Genomic DNA, 20806 nt, shown 5'->3' with positions numbered 1-20806 from the left:
CAGCAATTGGCCGACAGAACTGCCCAATCGCCCCCCGCGCCGTTCTCCCCGCGGCGACACGCTGACTGACTCAGTAGCTCCCCCCTCCCTCCGACCAATAGGAAGAAGTCGAGAGGCACCCGCGCGGCGTCCTCCGGCTCTCATTGGGCGGCGGGCCCGTCAGTACGGAGCCCTGCCCAATGGGCGCGGCGGGGGGGCGGTGCGGCGCGGCGCGGCGCTGCGCGGAGCGGGGGCGCCATGCCGATGTACAAGGTGAAGCCGCTGCACGGGGCGCCGGGCGCGCTGCGGGCCGAGCAGCTGCCGAGCTGCATGTACCGCCTGCCCTGCCTGCACCGCGCCGCGCCGCCCCCGCAGGTAGGAGCGGCCCCGCCGCCACACGGCTCCCCTCACGCGCGGCTCGTGCGCGGCCCCGCGGGGCTCTCTCGGGCTGCGCCTCGGCTCCGGCTCTCATTTTGGGGTCTTTCTCGCTTTTGGGGGTTGTTCTCTCCTTTTTTGGGCTCTTCTCTCCTTTTATTCGTATTTTTCTTTATTAGTTTTTCTCTGGGGCTGGTCGGGCCGGTTCTAAGCGGCCGGGCGTGGCCGAGGCCCCTGTGTGGTGCCCGTCCCTCCGGCAGCCGAGGCGCGGAGCCTTGGGAGGGGCCGAGGCAGCGCCCGGCCTGGCCCGGAACCCCCCTGGGGATGGGGCCGCCGGGGCCTCGCCGCCCTCTGAGGGAGGAATTGCCTCCTAACCTCGAATCTACCTCTCCCCTCGTTTAGTTTAAAGCCGTTCCCCCTCGTCCTGTCGGTATCTGATTGAGCAAGGAGTTGTTCTCCGTCTTTTTTTATAAGCCTCCTTTGAGAGCTGAGCGGTTGCAGTGAAACGCCAAGCGCTTCGTGAATCTGCCTGGCGCCATCCCCTCAGCTCTGTCAGCAGCCCCGTGAATTCCCCAGCACCCGTGGCCCAGCTCAGCCCGGCAGCACCGTGTTCAGAGCATGCGGCTCGCCACGGGGAGCCTTGAAGAGGATTAAGCTCGGGGGGCAGATCTTAACAGGAACCCTCAGTAGCACGCTTAGCACTGCAACAGCCACGGGCTAACCACCAGCCTCCTCCGAGACTGGGGTTTATCTTGTATAATTGTGTGCTTGCCAAAACCCATTCGCTTAAAGAAGTGTCTCAGCATATGCTCTATGAGAATGGTGTGGAAGCTGGTGGCGTGATCCTGCTTAGATACCTTGCTTGTCTCTTTATCTATTAGCCAGAAAGATGCAGTCTGGTCAATAGGTTGGGTTTCTTTAATGGCTTCGTTCAGGAGGTTTAGAAATTGACTACCTACATACAGATTTTTCTTAACATTGATGTAAGGCTGTAGACTTAAAGCCTTGCATGGAAATGTATTCTTCGTCTTTTAAAGAGGTCACATTGTAAGATGGGAGACTTCTAGGCGGAAACTGAGATAACAGAAAAATCCATTGGGATTAGCATATCACAAAATCCATGGGTTTGGGGTTTTGATTTTTTTTTTCCCTCATAAATTCATGTTCTCTGAAACAAAGAGCAATCTCATACAAGGTACCACCCATCTAAAGCTGCAGCTTTCCCTGGCTTTTATTAACAACATGAACTGACAGGAAGTACCCTTGTTTGGCAGCCTCAACACAAGCTTAATTGGTTTACTCAGCTAGGCTGAAGGAAATCTTGACAAGCAAATTTTGGCTTTTCACATTTTTAATTCAGCTCATTGCTGCTAACTTTAAGTGTCTGTAGTTCCATGGTTGTGGTCTGATTTTTACTAGATTTTGGTTCACTGTAGCTAACAGGTTTTTTTTGTTTGTTTTTAAACACATTAAACAGATTAAACAGTTTTCACCAATTTGTTTAAAGAAGATATAACCTGTTTCACCACATCCATACAGATTGGAGAGGTAGACAGAGGACCTTAATATGCCATGATGTAGGGTTATGATTTGAATAACGTGTTTGAAGTCTTTCAGAATCTGTCAAGTAAGCTGTGAACTATTCAGAGGTGATTGAACACTTCTGTGATTTTCTTTTTCCCCTGTTGTAGGAAGAGGTTGACCCATCGCTACAAGCGCTTGAGTCCCGCCAGGAGGAGATTCTCAAACGCTTATATGAGCTGAAGAGTGCCGTTGATGGTCTCTCAAAGATGATACAAACTCCTGATGCTGACTTTGATGTAACTAACGTAATTCAAACTGATGAATGTTCTACTTTGACAACAAATGGAGCAGATTTAGATTTGATGCTTGGAAAGGTAAGTTCCGTTCAGTATATACAAGGATGGATATTTTCTTTGCCCTCAGCTCCTCAGGGGTGTCAGGGAGGCGTTGAAATTTGAAACACTCAGAACTCAATTTACAAGACGTTATTACATTCTTAGGAATAACCTACAACTACCAATTTATTTTGGGCATACAAATTAAAGCTGTAAGTCTTTATAAACATTAAACCATATATATTCTTGTTTTGATACCAACCCAAGATGGAATGGCTAATGTGGAAATCACAACAGTTGTTTTTTTCTTTGTTACTAACTGGAACTTTTGACTTCAGGTTGGACTAGAGTTTATCACAATCATGTTTGTAAATTGTTTTATTATTGAAGAAGAAAGATGTTTAATTCTTTTAAGTAAACCTTAAATGTGCAAACTTGTTTGAATATCCATAGAATTTTAGACACATGTATATGGCTTTGTACATTCTGGTGTCAAATGAAAAAAAAAAAACAGCACTTCAAAGTCTTATTGGGAAAATGTCTTATCTGCTGATTTTTTTTTTTTTTTTGCTTTCCATTCAGGATTATGGTGCCCTGAAAGATATCGTAATCAATGCAAATCCTTTTCTACCTCCATTGTCATTATTAGTACTACACAGTCTGCTTTGTGAGCACTATAAAATATTATCAGCTGTTCACACACATTCATCAGTGAAAAGTGTGCCGGAAAGTCTCTTGAAATGCTTTGGAGAGCCAACTAAGAAGCAGCCACGCCATGAGTATCAGTTGGGCTTTACTCTCATCTGGAAGGATGGTAAGAATAAGTTATCTTACAGGTGAATACTTAATAATAGGTCAGAAAATGAAACTTGGGCTATAAAACAGATGCTTTGCTGTCCTTTTGCTGACACTTGATAGACCCTACTGCTGGTAACGTTTTTTTGCTCTTGTAAGTACAGACTTGAAATTTCATAGCTGTATGTAGTAATGGGAACAGAGCAGGAAAACTGAATTACTGCTATTAAAATACAAATGGCTTTTAACAGGTGGTTATTTGAAAAACACCTCTATGCAAAAATCCTGTGGGTACAGTTTCTACAAGTAATTTATTAGAATATAAATTAGGTAAGAGATTTTGCAAACTTCAATCCAATGTGAGCCTTTCTTTTATTTTATGCTAGGTTCTTGCATTAGCTTAAGTATTTAGACTAAGAAAACTGAAAGTTGGTCATAAAGTTAACAGTGGGCTGGCATCGCAGATGAAATAAATTTTAAATTACCAGTTTATTTAGCTTCTCTACCGTGTGGTGATCACTTTTCTTTTCTCGATTTCAGTTCCAAAGCCTCAGATGAAGTTTAGCATTCAAACGATGTGCCCAATTGAAGGAGAGGGGAACATTGCTAGATTTCTCTTTTCCCTTTTTGGCCAGAAGTACAATGCAGTTACTTCAACTCTGATTGACAGCTGGGTTGATACCGCCATCTTCCAGCTAAAAGAAGGGAGCAGTAAAGAGAGAGGAGCAGTCTTGCGATCTATGAATGCTGCCCTGGGCAAGACACCGTGGTTGGTGGGAAATGAACTCACTGTGGCAGACATTGTCGCGTGGTGTGCACTTCAGCAGACAGGTAGTACAAATGCTGCACCAGCCAACGTGCAAAAGTGGATGAAGTCCTGTGAAAACTTGGCACCTTTCAGCTCTGTTATTAAGTTACTAAAGTAAAGCTGTACTCTTCATCATGGTATAATTTTAATCTTTTTCCACCTCATGGCTAGTGTAGTGGTTTGAGTCCTTTCTGAGATACTCAATTTCTACAGTTGGACAGAACTCTAAAACCAATAAAAGATTACAGCGACCTTTTGTGTGATCTTCCTTCTTTGTAACCCATGTGTAACAAGCATGTTTGTTTATTGAATGAGAGTTATCTAAAGTTGTCCTCTGCAAATACAAGCTGTTGTTTTGTATTTTTAGGTAATTCTTTTTCTGTAACCCAGAAACCCCCGTACAGGTTAACTTGGACTCCTTTCTGTTGATGGGAGATTTGCCTTAGCAAAACAATGAAGGCCTTTCAAGAACTGACAGGACAATCAAAATGCGTTGAACTATTTTATGTAAAAAAAGTTTTGTATAACTTAATGTACAATAGTTTTGTTCTTCCTGTGCTTAAACTGGAGAACCTAGGCTCATAGGTTCATTTTGTTCATTAGAAAGGCGTCTTAATTTCTCTTTCAATTCTTCTATTTCTTCCTCTTGCTGTCTCAGCTTCTGCTGTAGATTATAAATAACCTGAAAGTAAGAGTCAGTTTAGGTCATTTATATACAGGCAAGCATAAAGCCTTACTACTTTATTTGTGTGTCTGTACTGGATTATGAACAAGATTCATTCTGCAACACCCCAGGTATTAGGGGTATTTGATATTACAAATTGAAAAAAAACTGGCTCAAGGAAAGGGAAAATTAATTGAGAGCAGACAGAAAGCTTCAGAAACTTACGACACTTATCTCAAGCGGTATGTAAATCAAGTGTCCAGTCTTAATTAAATTACATTTACCTAATGACCACTTACGTACTTTAAGAGACCAGAAAGAGGGGCCTAAATATTATTGGGGGGAAAAAATAAAATCATTCATGCAGTCCTTTTAAGTTATTTGAAAAGAAACATAGGCACAGTAGAGGTAGGGAAGTAAGGGGATCATTATAAAACACTTTTCTTTCTGTATTTCTTTATCCTGGCAAAGGTTGAGGTTATTGGCATAACTTACATGTTCTGTGGTATGAAATAGTTCACTTTCACAAAGCTGAGCAGCAGTTGGTCTTTCTGTAGATACCTGACTGGTGAGAAGCTTAACATACTTGGCTTGAACAGGCCAATTTTTGTAGAAAGTATGAGGAATGTGGCCATTCCTTAAATGTGTAAGAACTTCTACTCTTTCCATTTCTGTTCCGAATGGCTGGAAGAGTTCGAACAGGATAACACCCAAGCTATACATGTCTGACTGGAAAAGGGATGAAGAAAAAGTTCTGAGATAATCCTTATTTTAAATGACTTACTAGATTTCTGCTCACCTAAGTTTCACAATATGAAAAGGTTTTGTAATGAAGTTCTATGGCACTGTTAAAGCAACTCAAATTCAAATTACACAGATTCTTCAAGATGAACCTAGAAATGCAAATTTTGCATTTGGCAGTTTAGTTGAAATTTGTTTCAGCAAGAAAATGGAGTAATGGTAGAATAGATGTTTACCAGCTATGATGCACAGGTGAGGGGCTTGTTTTATTCCTATACTCTAAGTATGTCTTACAGAAATTAGTAATTTCACCATAAGACTCTTTTTCAGACAAATTGTACTATTAAAATTAAACATAATTTTTGAAAAATTACATTTCAGGTTCCACAGATAGACACAAGGTGTTAACATTAGACAATCTGAATATCAGTGCCTAATTAGGTAATATTTAACAGCGTTTAATTGGCTTCATAGGAGAAAAAAATCCCTACCTTGAAATCATAGTCAGATCCCTGCAGTTGTTCTGGTGAGGCATAGAGGCAAGTCCCCACACCTGAAGTATGTGTCAGACCTTTAAAAAGTCAGTTTAGACTTAACTCAGATAGGGTTACCATTTTACTTTAGAATTTAGTATTAACATTTTTAACATAATAGAAACTTAAATACTGAAACATACGAAGATTTCTGCTCTTACCATTTATCTGTTCTGTGTGAAACCACTGATCTACATCATCCGAAAGGAGGTCTTTGCATGCTAATCCAAAATCTCCTATTTTAACACGACGATCTGATCCATGTAGAAAGATATTTCTGGGCTATAAAATGAGAGAAAGTCTTACACAAACCTATACAAAGGATTATGATGTATTCAGCTGTTTCAAAATCTGTAACATCCATTCAGAGGGGTAATATAGTGATTATTTAATACTTCTGTTAGTGAGATAGAAAAAAATAGTCATGGACTATCAAATTGTGTGTTAACAAGCACTGTTTGGAAAGACCACACATGAAGGATCTAGGGAAAAGTAAAGAAAGCAAAACAGGAAAAACAAAGATTTAGTGAAAAGACAAAGTACTTTTTTCTTCTCAGCTGGAAACGGAAATATGCAGAACAGTAATCTTAACAGGCAAGAATGCATGGCAGATTAGACCAACTAACATAGCAGGAAGGACTGAGATCTTTGGGCAAGGCATAGCATAAAACAAACATACTTTTCTGTATGACAAGCACAGCTGCAATGTGCTACTTTGTTCCAGGAAAGTTGCTAAGAAAGTAAGTGCTGAGAGGCTGCTAAGTAGGGAACGCTGACTGTGGAAAAACTGAAATAGTTTTATCTGTGTGTTTTGGCTGTATAACCACTAAGCAGGCATGTTAGTGCTCTGTGTCTAGGAAAAAGAAATACTTGCCATGTGAAAGAAAACATAATATCAAAGTAAAGTTTTTACTTAGTCTCTGCAGCACAAAATTTCTGAACTTAGGTACCTTTCTATGAGAAATTAAAACAGTGTTGCTTAGTAAAGATTTTTTTCCTACTAAATAAAATGAACACTGGCAAGAAAACAAAGGGAACAGACGCCTTTTTCCATTCTTAAACTTTCGCTGCTTTTATAGTATGTTTGAAATCTTGCACTGAATAGTGAGGTTACTTCAAAGCTACTCTCGAACCAGACATCCCGCAACATCACAATGATGGTGCTCAAGTGAAGAACTATATGAAGTAATAATGGAAGATGACAACACTTAAAGCCCTACTATCATGCTTGTCAGTGAAACAGTGACTGCTTGGGGAGGACCCTTAACTCATAGACCTGCTCTCCCTCCAGGTACCCATTTGATCAGGATTATAATTTGTGTTTAAAGAATCTTGTAGATTTAAAAAATCCCACTTTTTTTTTCTAATGAAAAAAAAAAATCATTAAAAAAAAACATTTAATGGTTGTGGCTTCTAATGAAAACAGACTCCTAAATCTTAGTAAAATTGAAGTCACAGGACTTGCAGGCATAAGTATTACTTTGGGGAAAATGGACTATGTATCTCCAACAGATCACAGGAGGGATCCTTCCATATCTCACATTTCTTTGAAGGAGTCATTGGGCCTCTAGTTAACAGTAATCCAGCTGAACTCATTTACATTAATTTCAGAAAGATATTTGTCCAGACCCTCATTGAACTCAACTGTAGTGAAGTTAGAGGGAAGGTCCCCCCAGATAAGTAACTAGCTTAAAGACTTAAAAGAAACAATAAATAGTCAGCTTTCAAGGTGAAAGATATTATCAACTGATTTTTTATGAATTTGTGCTGGGAACTATGCTGAACAACATATTTGTAAATGATTTAGAAAAAGGAGTGTGAGCGGTGAGATGACAAAGTTTACCAACTATACTGTATTATTCAGTGAAATAATGACAAGGTCTGAATGCAAAGAACTGTAGAAGGATCTTGTGATTCTTAACAGGCAGGGAGTACAATGACAAAAGGAATTCAGTGCAAATAAGCATTAAAATGTAAATGAAAGAAAAAGCAATCCAATTTTATATGGGCAACAACTGTCTCTGAGCTGACTGTTACCGCTCAAGAGTGGTAACTGACAACTCCTAAAATGGCAAATTGATGTTCATCAGCAGTCTGTAAAGAAAATTGTACATTACCAACTAAGGGGGGATATACAGAAGAAAACATCATGTGATACTACATGAATTAATACGCTGACATCTTCAGTACTGTCTACAGTTCTGAGCCTCCCATCTCAAAAAGCACATAGAGCTGGAAAAATGTGCAGAGATGGTTCACATGAATGCTGAAAATTTGGAATGGCTTCCATTCAAGGAACCACTAAATATAAAGCACAAGACAAACTGTTAGGTTTAAAACATCTATTAAATCATGCATGGAATTGAAAAAGTGAGTAGAAAACACTACTCAGTAATTAATATAAACAAACTATAACTAGAGGTAGTATCTGTTGACTCAGAATCATATCATTGTCGAATACACTTCTTATGCTGACAACTGCCTTGTTACCATAGATTTTTTTAATGACATTTTCTAAGCTGAAAATAGAGAAGAGACAAGAACTAGTCACTAGCTGATGAAGCCATCTATAGCAAATCTGTCCAAGAAGCTGCTAAATTTTGTTGATTTACAACCCAAATCTGATGACAGAACTGACCTATAACAAGCTGTAATCCACACATCCTGAAGCCCAAGCACTGTATCACAGACATGATGGTTCTGCCTGCTTATGCTTCTTCTATGAGCTTCAGTGACCTGAAGCTGAACTATGATGACTCATTTATCATCCTATAAAATTGGGAAATAGAGGAACTCAAGGCATAACATCATTTTATGCATTCCTGCTGGGCACACAGAAGCTGTGGTTAGCAAAAATGAATTAATGACCTAACTTCTGTTAGGTCATAGTAACCCATAAGATTTGTTCTGACAACTAACATTTTTGCGACCTGTTATGATGCTATGCCCTACCAGTCCAAAAGTATTTTAAATAAAAATAAAAAAAAATGAAACTCTGTTTTATATTACAGAAATAATAAGAGGCTACACAACATTTCATCTCGTACTAAATTTGCCTAGTACTTATAGAGCTGGGAGATCCACTTCAGGCAAATTTCAGAGAGAGATCAGCAAACTTGACAGCACAATACAGAAAAGTGTCTCTGTATCTTGCACACTGTAATACATGGATAGATCCTGAAATGAGTAATTACAAACACGACCATCTGCTACATTCAGGCCAGCAGTCTGATGATGCCTTCCCACCTATACACATTCTTTTTGAGTATTGTCTCAACATAAAGGACACAGCCAAGTATGGCTGGACACCTCTTCACATAGCTGCAGGATCACTAAACACTGAGGAAATGGCAGCTTTAATCGCACGTGGAGCAAATATTAATTCTGCTATTCCAACTTGTGGGAGAACTGCCCTTCACATTGCAGTGTGTGCAGCATCATCTAAAGCAAGCCGAATTCTAGGTGTCAACACAGATTGCATCCATTTACTGTTAAGTAACGGAGCCAGCGTAAATATCCAAGATCGTGAAGGACGAACAGCTATTCACGAGGCCTGCTCAGGTGGCAGAAAGGAAATAGTTGATCTCCTGTTAGAGTATAAGGCAGACATGAACACTTTAACAAGAGATGGACAATCTCCACTCTTCTCATTTCTTCAGCGCAGACCAAATTTGAAAGATACAGCACTGTTGAACAAGTTGCTGGGATTCTCCTATCCATTGAAGTTAACAGATAATCAAGGACAACTGCCCCCAGGACTTCTGTTCCCAGAATTCCAAGCATTGAAAGACTTCCTTTTAACATTATCACAGAAATTACTGTCCCTGCAGGATATCTGCAAAATCACTGCTAGAAGAATCTATGGCGAAAACAACAAGCACTGGCTCAAAAATAAGCTTCCAGTAACTGTATGGAATTCTTTATACAGCTACCAGGAGTTTGGAAAATACAGCCATGACAACACTAAACAGGAAAGCAAACTGAAAAACTGTTAACCCAGAAACAGCCCATAGAAAATTAAAATTGATCCAGAATGAAGATTAATATTGTGTGTTTTTACATCATTCCACATTTTCTTATGTGGAGTTTTAGTAACTAAGATAATATTTACAGTAATTTCCTCATACAGGTATCACCTCAGGTGCAGAGAGCCTTTGAAGAAAGTAGCGTAGAATACACATTCACATCATTGTTAATCAATTCCATGAGTTTAAGCTGGGGGGAGGGAGACACAACAAGATGTATTCTACCTATGTTTCACATTTAATTCAGCAAGACAAAACTGTTATGATTAGAGTTCCAAAAACCTACAGAGGAACATAAAATGGGCATCTATTTTAATCCATTCAAAGTGTGTTTTTCTAAGTCTGATCTTAACTACATTTAACATGAATGAAAACAAACTTCTCATTCCTTCACTAAAGTCACCTACAATTTCAGTCCCTTACATTTGATAACAACCATTTTAAAAGACAGCAGTTATTTGCAACTGAGGAAAAAAATATCAAAAAGTAAGCATGTAATAACTATAACTTGAACTTATTTTCAAAAGCTAACTGATTTGCTGTTAGCAAATTGAGGAGCATTCAAAGGTCTTTGCTTATTTTTATAGTTACCTAAAAGACTGCTTTTTAGGTAATTTAGCTCCTACCCTGTTTAAAGAAGGACCAAATAAAACTAATCTGTCCCTCCCTGTTTAGGACAAGACAATGGTTTCACAAACTAGAAGGCATTTCCAGAGCTTAATCAGAACTTACTTTAAGTAATTGAGAAATACAGTAAGGAAAACACGGTAATGGTATGGAAGAGACAATTCATTTTTCATACATAATATAGCTAAAATCTTAAGAGTCCAGGTCCTCTCAAATTAACCATGAAGTTGCTTTCATCCTCCCATCATGTAAGCTATCTTTGTTTTCTTTAACCTCAAGTGATAATTCAATGAACTTACTTTAATGTCTCGATGCATCACTCCCATGCTGTGGATATAGCACACTCCTTCTAATAGCTCCTGAAAAATTTTCATTGTCCAGTTGACATCCACAAGATGGTATGGACCTTAAAAGAATTTAAAATCTGTATTATTTCAGCTAATTTTGCTGACTTTTTTTTTTAGCAATTCTGTCATTCCTAGAAGAGAAATGTCAACTCTTAAGCCTATGAAAGCTATAAAGACTATGATTACAGGAGACATCAGGGAAAGTCTGCTGATGGGGAAAAACAGTTAGCTGCTAAACCTCATTCCATGACTAAATGGAAAACAGATTTACCTTAATAGTGATTAAACTAAGATTAAATGTTAGTTTTTTTAGACCAATGGCAATTAGCTTTAAGAACAAACTTGAAAGCTTTTAAGTATGTTTTAACTTGTCTAGAACAGAAGATGTATTTATGTATTTATGTTTTCCCCAGCAGATAAATTAACCTGTGTGGAGCTCTGTTTTGTAGCAGCTAGACTGCTACCAAAGTAAAAATTCAATTATTTAAACAGCTTACTGAGAAAGAGCAAATTCTCTCATTAAAAAATTATATTCCAAACAAGTAGTAGTGTCCACGCACAGATCTCTCCAGGTAACAACTATGCCTCAGGCACACATTCACTCTTCTTTGATGAGTTGTCTAAAACTCATGAACTCAAACCTCTTTTACCAACACATAACATTAAAGGCTCAATACTAGCAGCTATTAGATGAAATGAATAAATAATTTAAGAAGATCCATATTATAAACTGCTGAATTAAAACATTAATTCATATAAATATACTTTCAATTAAGACAAAATATTATCTTTATGATATGTAAATTTTAAAAACAGTGATGAATCTTACTGGCAGTTTCCTCCGTTCTCTCACTGTATTTTTTATTACGGTCAACAATCCAATCCCATAAGGATAGTTCACACAGTTGCATTTGTATATGAAGCATCAAACGATACTCCACCTAACAGAAAAATAACAGTCTATGATTTTTCCAGCATAATATGAACAGTATTTCCTTACTTATTTTATCTAAAAAGTAATAAAAACTAAATTTATTTCAGACATAAATATGTTACAAGTAAAACTTTTCTATAATTTTGTTTTTTTTAGCAGTCATTTTCTTTTTTAAATTTATCATTATAAATCATTTTCGTGTTTACCAAATTCTACTTTATAGTCATCATTAAACCAGACAGTAGCTAAAAGTATTTAAAGAGAAAGGCATTTACCTCAAACTCTCCACAGAGTGCTACATCGTTCTTGGAGCATTCTTCAGTGCAGGACTTACTTTCAGTGCTAACATCTAGATCCAGACTACAATGAGGTCCATGTGGTGAATGATTTTTAAAATCAGTTGACCCACTGTCAACATTACTTACAGAGTCTTCTTGTACTTCTAGGGGGAATTCACATCCATTTGGTTTCATGCATTCTTTACTATTGCTGTTAGTAAAATCATTCTTTACATCCATGTTCTGCACTGATTCACTATCCAGATTTCTAAGACAGGTACTGTCATGGGACTTATCTTCTTGTGAAGTAAGGTCAGCAAAGATAATTGAACTACCACTTCCCACACTCTGAATGTGACAGTGATTACTGAAAAGGATAAAGGGAGGGAAATCAAAATATGTACAGTTTTATGCCATCTATTTGTGATAACACCATTCTGAAAACTTTATTTTTTATTGTGAACTGCATTCCAGAGTAAAAGTTCAACTGCTTCCCCACATAAAACATTATGTAACTGGCAGTGTAGATTCTAGCCTTTTATATCTTCCCTCTGCACAGATTTTTTGATAGCTGACCCAGACAGCTCATAGGTACACACAGTCCTGGGTCACAGCATTTACTGGGCAGAAGTATGATGATCCATTCCTTCTGAGTTAGGAAGTTACACTATAAGACACCTCATTGGACTCTGTCTCTTTATGAAAAGGGCTAATCAATACTTCTGAGAAACAAAAGGCCACTTTGCTCTAATAAGACTTCACAGTATAAATCAGTGTCAGTACAGAACTTTTGAAGTAAACCTGAAGCTCAGTTCAACACTCAGACACTCTGTAATTGAGGGACTGAAGAAAGGAGGGAGTATCCAGCAACATTCTCCAGTTCACACAACCAGAAGAGAAACAATGACAAAGATAACTAACACTTACTCTTTGTTACAATTTGGAAATAAAAAGCACTTGTGAGATACATGCTGAATTCTGTACTGTTTTATTGTTACTTTAAAAAAAAAAAAGGAAGTCTTTCTGTTAAAGACAAATTAATGTTATTATTGAGATGTACAATACTTACTTGCCACTCTCTTGCTCCAAAGATAACGACTGCAACTTCAATATTGTCTTATCTATTGGATGAAAAGATAAATATGGTATTTTACAAAACAAAACATGCAGATGAGTACTACAAATTAACATTTAATCTGTATCATCTTACTGAACTTCATTATCTGCAGATCTCTCCCTCTGCTAATGCGAAAGCCATCTCTTAGTCTACTAACAACCTCAGTAATTTGTTTTTCATTCTTCTTCATAGGAAAGGAAAATAAATGTTATAAACAATCACTGAAAATGTTGTACTGGGTTTCCTTACATTCACCCAGATTTCACTTCATAAGGTGGACTGGGCATCAATCCACTGACTTGGAAGGCAATAAGGTCATATAGAGGATAAGCAAACCTCCCACTAAGAGAGGATCAAAAGATTTAACTGCTAAAGGCTTTCCGGAAGAGAATGAAAAAGAAAAGTGACCAACAGATTAGGGTTTGAAAAGGACCAAAGGACAAAGTGTGGGAAGAGCTGAGAATAGAGAAACTGGGAAAAAAAAAATAAAAATAGGGGGAGGGAAGGTCACCAGGGAAGAATGTGTAAAACGAACATAAAAGTGGAAGAATTTTCAACAGCTACAGATAATAGCTGATGCCCACACAAAAAAAAAAAAAAAAAAAAAAACAGATTTCTCTATCACTGCAGAACTACGAATCCCAATTTGTCAAATTTAAAAACTCTCCTGCAGAAAGCAAAATAAGTTTTTATTTTTTTTTCCCTTCCCATTAAAGTATTTGCAGTCTCTTCTCTTACCTAACAAGCTTTTTTTTTTTTTTTTTCCCTCCTATTCACCCCTTTTCTCATGGTAGCTGAAATGGTTAATTCCCAAGTATTCATTCTTCTCCTTGTTAACTCACTAGTTGACATTAAGAGGTTTTCATTGCATTCCACTGAAATTCACCCAGCTTTAAAATCCTCCTCAAATACTAACAGAAGAGAAGCTAGTATTTCCACACTTCCAAATTTATCATTATCATCATTTGTTATTCATCAAATTACACAAGCAAGACTGAAAGGCACAAAGGGACATAAAGACCTGGTGGTCATCTTTAGTTTGCTTTGTTGGTGGTGTTTGGAGGAGGAAAAAACACAGGTATTTTATCAGATACTGTCCTGCAAATAATAGTACGAAGGTTATACATAGGATGCACGAATTGCACAATATGCTGTACTTTCCTTTTGGGCATAAAGTTTGAACATGTTCCATCCAAGCAGTGTGATAGCCCACGATATTAGGATGCTGCAGTCCAGCCAGCACTTTAACTTCTCGTAGTACCTAACAGGACCAAGAAGAAACAGTCTGTGTTCTTTACTCTGAGTGCTTAGTAAACCCAAATGGTAACAAAAAAATAGTTTCTGATAGAAAAAAAAAATAGATAAAATTATTACAAAAACTAAAGAGATTTGGAAGTTTTAAAACAAATTAAGATTTTTATTTTTGAAGAGATGACCAAATTCAAATTAATATACTACTATTAATGGACTTAAACACTTCTTAATTACTTTTTTCTATTAGGTACTGATAGGGTCAAGTCTTTGGAAACACAGAGTACTAAATGTATAACAAATTATATTAATATTTTTGATGTTTTGAGAAATATTAACTGCATTACTAAATTAAATTGAAATCAGTTAGAGGAGACACAGAGTTAGAACAGAGACAAAACCAGGATAAATGATACCTTCATGCAATCTCTTCTTGTAGCCTTCTTAATATTGATTTTTTTAATAGCATAGAACTGACCATCTAACTTGTTTCTGACCTGAAAACAATTGTAATATGACAAAATTAGATCTTAATGTGTTTAGACTAATGAGTTATTAAATCCTTTAGAACCAACCATTTTCTAGTAGTTTCTGCACTCTATTTGAATAACCTCTCGCTTGTATCAGAAGGAAAATGGGATGAGGCCCTAGCTATCTACAATGAGGATATTATATTTTTACTGTATTTCAGGCCTGCAAACATCTAATCCAATCTTTCTGAAATACGTATCTCTACATCTGTCTTTCCATCAGTTAAAAAAAAAAAAAAAAGCTGATAGGTACCGCAAACTGCTTGATCAGGTTCCCAACAAATCTAAGAGACCACAACGGTCATTTATATATGGCACCATACCACATGTGGAGCTTTAGGCTGGCTATACGCTACAAGTGTTCACTACAATTCAACATCAGGTTGAACAATTTACATACAAATTAAGGTTGCTTTCTTTTCAAGCAGCCACAACTGGAACATTGGGATCTGCAGATTAAACGGCAAATCTAATTTTGAAAGAAGAACTAGCTGTAAACTGGTAAGTTATGAATGGAAGTTAAAGAATACCTTGAATACTTGACCATATCCTCCTTTTCCTAGTCTTGCAATCTCATCAAATTCATTCAAGTATCGTGAAGTTTGTGCTTCCAATAGAACTTCTTTATCCCTATTCGAAAAAGTTAGGCTACATTAAACTAAATTGAAACTTTTAAAGAAGGTATTATATATGCTACAGGTACAAACAACCTAAAAATACTATCTACATTATGAAAAGAGGAGAAAAAGAATAATTTGGCATTGCAATACTGCATACTGAAAACCAGGAGACTGCAACTGCATGCACATCAGCAGTTATGGTAAGAGGTTGTTCTACATGCTAGCTACATGCTACACATCCATACCCCAAGTTAATGTAAGTATTCAAATGATTTAAGTTTATTCCTGAAAAATTTGTTTTTATACAGTCACCCTAACCATGAAAGTTGTACTGAAAAGGGAATTTTCATCAGATCATTCTGAGAGAGTTTGGAAAAATTATCGTTTTTTTCTATGTTTCAGAGAGGAAACATGAAATGCAGTATTAATTAAATTCAGAGTGGAGCACAGAACTTCAGGGAGGGAGTTGTTAAATGTCATTTATATGCTTTGAATACATACCCAATTGCATGAGAATCTCCATTATCCAGTTCCTGTGAAACAAGAAAATCCAACGTAAAAACATGCGAGTGATAGGTCTACCATGCTATCAGCACAAACAGCTAAATGAAAACAGTAACTAAAACTATGCCCCTAAAAGAAAATAGGTTACAGATAGCCTTTCATTCTGCAGAGAGCTTCACCAAATTAAAGTATTATTATCCTGCCAGTAATCTGCTAACATCACTTTACTGGAGAGATTATTGTCCTGCAAAGTTCTGCTGGCAAACAGGATAAAATGAAGGCTCTAAAATGTGCTTAAGACAACATTAACTAGCTTAGTTGAAGTAGCTAGATAAGCAAACTGGTCTGATTCAGCCTGAAGCCTATTATGCAGTATATAAAATTATGCCCGCCATTAATATTAATCCATTATAATAAACAAGGTTGTTAACACAAACAACTGGAACAGTTACAAGTTGTAATGGATGCCAGCCTATCGTTGGAAAAAAAATAAAAAACGTAGCAATAGAACACTTAGAACTTGCCTGTGTTTAACAGAAAAAAAAAAAATCACATTTAAAAAAAATAGGATTTAATAAGGAATGAAATATTGCTGGCTTCAAAAGCATTGTTTTGCACCTGTAAATCCAGATCGTGTCATCCCAAACAGAAATGGTAGAACTGGAATACTATTTTGTATAATTATTGAAAACATCCAATCCAATACTAAAAGAACCCCAAAACAAAAGCTTCTTTGGATGCAATGATGTGTTAATTCCTTAATGCAGAGGTTGCCAAACAAATTTAACAAAGCTTACCCCATTAAGTACTTGTCGATTAGCTGCTTTCATTAGTTCAGTAATGGCTCTATTATGCTGCAGTCTTACAGTACTAAATTCATCACAGAAGGCAAAAGGGGAGAGCAACCCTGTTCTTGTGAAAGCCTGACGAAGTACTGTACAGAGAAACAGAGAGAAAGGTCACATTAAACAAAGCCTGCCAATAAGCAGCTGTTTTTTAAATGAGAAAACTTTATTTGAAAGACAGCACGTCTGAAAAACTGAACATTCAGTCGCTCTTATTCTAATGCCCTTTCCCATACTCGTAGCAATAAAAACTAATTAGGACCAAACTAGAGCTGCTCTGGGGGAATCTGTTTGCATAATGCAGTCATTTGCCATGCCTTTCATGGCATCTCCTCTTTTCTCACCTCAGTAGGTGAATTATACAAACATCCACACGTTCACTTACTTGTCACCTCTAGACTAATTTTGCTTAGTAAAAAGAGAAATTCAAAGCATGTTTACAAGTATGAGGATATGTTTATAATAAAAAGTGGTATTGTCAAGACTTTCTAATTCCCACACAAGCTCACACATTTGTGCATATACTTGTAGCAAAGCGTCACCCCTGCCAAAGCACTGTATATTTCACAATCTGAGTTAAACATTGCTGTGGCAGAGAGAAAACTAACAAACACTGGAGATGGGTGCAGCTGTAAAGATACTATGAAAAAAATTTAGGAGTTTCCTGCTCCAGCAGGGGGATTGGACGGGATGATCTTTCAAGGTCCCTTCCAATCCCTAACATTTTGTGGTTCTGCATTCCGAGGTCTTAAACTTGCTTGTAAGATTTCTTTAAGATGTTTCTTTATTATTGGTTTTTCAAAATCAGCCCATTATCTTTTAATAAAACTTATTGGAAGCAAACCTGTAAGGAATCAGGAATTTTGCTATACAATCTGTATGGACACAGTCATATACAGCAGAAAAGTGTGTGTGTGGGGGGGGGGGGGGCTGGGATCCACCCATGCCAACATAAATACACCAACCAAAACCACAGAACAGATGATTACTGCAATATGTATTTCTTTTATTAATCAGGTTTATTCCACTCGGGCAAACAGTTTAAACTATACCAACAGAGGAATGTTATCTGCCATGGAAGTACACAGGGAAATCAAGCAGCTCCATACTTTGGAAGGTGCCTGTGCTATACCTGATCCCTGGTCACTGGGGGGACATTGGAATAACCACATCTTACCCAAGGCCCTTGGGTCAATAAGGGGAATGGAGAAACGTTCAAGTATTCAACAATCATTTGTTAGCTTAAATAAACCCTCCAAGATAATTCTAAGATGCTTCCAGTCTTCCTACTGGCAGAGCTGTCAATTATTAGAAAACACACACAGAGCCTTGGTCACTCTCTCGGGGTGCTTGTGACTGAACCAGCGAAAGCAAGTTCTGATTAGAATCATCTTCTGGATAATTTAGTGTTTCTAATAATTATTTTACATATCAGTAAGTAGATAAGTATATGGTTAACAGTGAAATACTTCTATCAGGTAGGAATTTAGTGTTCCCACAATTCATTTTTTCTTCCTCCTCTCCAATTCAACAAATTCTTTTAAAATTATTTTAAATTTTGACATGATAGAGTAGATATGACATATCAGTATAGGGCAGCCTATAATTCTATAGTGTAGGACAACCTAAACCTTTATCAAATAGGTAGATACAGAATTTCAAAATAGGTCTATGTTTTTATAGAGATAAAGTTATTTTTTTCCCACTAATTACTATTTAACATACCATAAAGTAAATAAGTATAATGATTCTACTGCTCTAAAATCAAGCATCCCTTCCTCCAATCCAAATGTTTCTACGAAATATTTTGTTTTTATTTACCATAAATTAATTGTGGATATGGATACCAATATAGAACGATTTTACTTTTCTAAGGTAAATTGTGCTTTTAGAACAGTGAAGATCCAATCCTTACAATCGTTCCTTTACTTTTCCTTGAGCTATCATGAAGCAGACAGGTATAGGCTGGCCAATTTAGTCTAGTCTACTACTAGACCTTTATAGGTCTAGGCCACATAAGCCTTTACAGGTTAACTTCATAGGTTTTAACCTATATAGGTTTAACATTCACAGGTTAAAAATTCAAATGCCTTAATTTATCTTGTATCATAAATCAGGCATATCAGTATAGGCTGACCATGCCCATATAGGGCGACCTATACGTCTCGTGGAAAGTTACTTTTTCATTGTTGCTGTTTCTCTTCTAAAACAAGGAATGTGCTTCTTTTGTTTTTGACAGGTATTTTTGCTTTTGATAAAGATATAGTAGGACGTGGAGCCAAACATCTACATCATACTTCAAGAATGAAAAAGTGACAGTCGTCTGTCATTACTGGATGCTGGAAACAGCTTCAAACATAAGCAATATATTATGGCTATTTTTGTATTCTATGATTACATAGAATACGGAAAAAAAAGCTGAGATTGTTTCTCAAATGCAGTACACATATGCATAATTAAACAAAAATACCTAGGATACGCCATATTACAAAAAGCTAGATCTCAGGAGAGACACCTCACACCTAAAATGCAAGGTCCAGGATTACATCAAAGGATTCTACTAGAAAAGAAGACTTCCAAAACTATTTACTATGATTTTCACAGAACATAATTTGACAGATGTAGTGAAGACTATGTCACAACTATTTCTTGATAAATATTTATGGTAAATCCCAATTTATCTCTGTTTTTAAAATCATATTTAACGTTTCCACTAAGTGTAGTCTCTTTTTAAAAAAATTGCCTTGCTACCCTTCTTGTGATGCAGCTCTCATGATTTAGGTGAAACAGAGCTGTCTGTTCCTTGTATCAGCAACATTTGCTTACTATTTTCAAAAACAACACAGGCCCTCCGCCCCCATTAAAGCTGCTTCAGGGCATACAGCCTCTTCTCAGAACTAGTCCTGTTACCTTATGAGACAAGACCTACAGCTTTTTACTGATATTCCACTGTAATCCTCCACAGAAGATTCAGGTATATATGGCAGTAGGAAAGCACTACTCTTACTAACTTCGGAACAAACACCTCGAATGAACAGGGTTGTGCGTGTACATGTGGCAGAGATGCTCCAGCAGCGACACAAGCAGCAGCTGGTTTTGGATGGTCGAGGTGAAGTTTACAAACTTCTGTGACCCATTTGCAACTCGCAGTTCTGCTGGCACATCTGATTCTGGAAAAGGAAAACCGGAGGAAGGAATTTAGAACTGATTATATTCCAAGTTATCAAAAAAATAAACACACAAATACCCACCTGCCTTCCACAGCTTTAACACAACCCTGGCTCACAAAAAGGCACGCGAGCTGCTGCTGAGCAAGAAGCTTTAGATGCTAATTAGGAATCTAATTATAATTAATTTTTATAAGTGCCTATATAACAAAGTAACCGGAGAAGACGAGACTCCCCGGGGGCGGCCCAGCTCCTGCAGCGGTCGCGGCCCTGCCCGCTCTTGCATCACCCCGCACGGCCGCCGCTTCCTCAGGGCTGAGGGGCAGGGAGCGGGGCGCCCATTTCACCTCTTCCTCACTCGGGGAGCCGAAAACTCAGAAAACGAGGGGGAAACGGGGACACCTCCCTCCTTCCCCACAGCCCTCGGGGCTCCCCTCACGCCCCCCAGCCCCGCTTACCGTCGAAGCGCGGCTCCAGGCTCTCCTCAGGGAACTCGATGGCGGGCGGCGGCGAGTGGGGGGCCCCGGTCCTCGGCGGGGTCCCGGGCAGCCGCCCCGGGCGTCCCTCGCCCCGCCACATGCCCGGTGCCGGGGTCGGGGCCTTTTTACCCCGGGTCAACGGCGCCTTCCCGGCCGCCTCCGTGTGGGCGGGCCCGGGGGCCGGGCCAGCGGTTTATGGCCGCTCTTTGAGCATAGAGCAATAAAACGTTAATTGAGGGGGGGCGATAAATCGGAGCGAGGTAAATACAGCCCGGAAGGCAGAGCCGGGCGGGAAGGCTACGGCCGAGGAAGGGGCTGGGCTTGCGGC

At 38.3% G+C, this 20806-nt stretch overlaps 3 protein-coding genes across 4 annotated transcripts; 2 read left to right on the top strand and 1 right to left on the bottom strand.

Moving 5' to 3' along the window:
- The first annotated feature begins 187 nt into the window (after positions 1-187).
- AIMP2 (aminoacyl tRNA synthetase complex interacting multifunctional protein 2) lies at positions 188-4068 on the top strand. Its single transcript, XM_068699110.1, has 4 exons — positions 188-354; positions 2046-2252; positions 2796-3027; positions 3549-4068. Exons 1-4 carry the CDS (start codon positions 238-240, stop codon positions 3932-3934), a joined length of 942 nt encoding a protein of 313 aa, XP_068555211.1. The 5' UTR covers positions 188-237; the 3' UTR covers positions 3935-4068.
- Positions 4069-4305: 237 nt separating this feature from the next.
- EIF2AK1 (eukaryotic translation initiation factor 2 alpha kinase 1) lies at positions 4306-20782 on the bottom strand. Of its 2 annotated transcripts, XM_068699098.1 has the most exons (15): positions 20458-20782; positions 19844-20002; positions 16785-16921; positions 15985-16016; positions 15394-15493; positions 14750-14830; positions 14246-14343; positions 13035-13088; positions 11963-12332; positions 11583-11694; positions 10706-10812; positions 5916-6036; positions 5713-5792; positions 4976-5209; positions 4306-4498 (listed from the first exon to the last, which is right to left on the bottom strand). In XM_068699098.1, exons 1-15 carry the CDS (start codon positions 20576-20578, stop codon positions 4376-4378), a joined length of 1929 nt encoding a protein of 642 aa, XP_068555199.1. In that variant the 5' UTR covers positions 20579-20782; the 3' UTR covers positions 4306-4375. The 2 variants fall into 2 exon arrangements, with proteins under 2 accessions (XP_068555199.1, XP_068555200.1); XM_068699099.1 differs by lacking the exon at positions 20458-20782 and having other exon boundaries at positions 19858-19999.
- ANKRD61 (ankyrin repeat domain 61) lies at positions 8928-10021 on the top strand. The gene has a single exon (XM_068699111.1). It carries the CDS (start codon positions 8937-8939, stop codon positions 9747-9749), a length of 813 nt encoding a protein of 270 aa, XP_068555212.1. The 5' UTR covers positions 8928-8936; the 3' UTR covers positions 9750-10021.
- Positions 20783-20806: the final 24 nt, after the last annotated feature.

Source organism: Anas acuta, chromosome 15 (genome assembly GCF_963932015.1).
Source record: "Anas acuta chromosome 15, bAnaAcu1.1, whole genome shotgun sequence".
In the NCBI taxonomy this organism is placed as follows: Eukaryota; Metazoa; Chordata; class Aves; order Anseriformes; family Anatidae; genus Anas; species Anas acuta.
The sequence above is the reverse complement of the archived record's forward strand: the minus strand, read 5'-3'. Positions and strand labels throughout refer to the sequence as shown.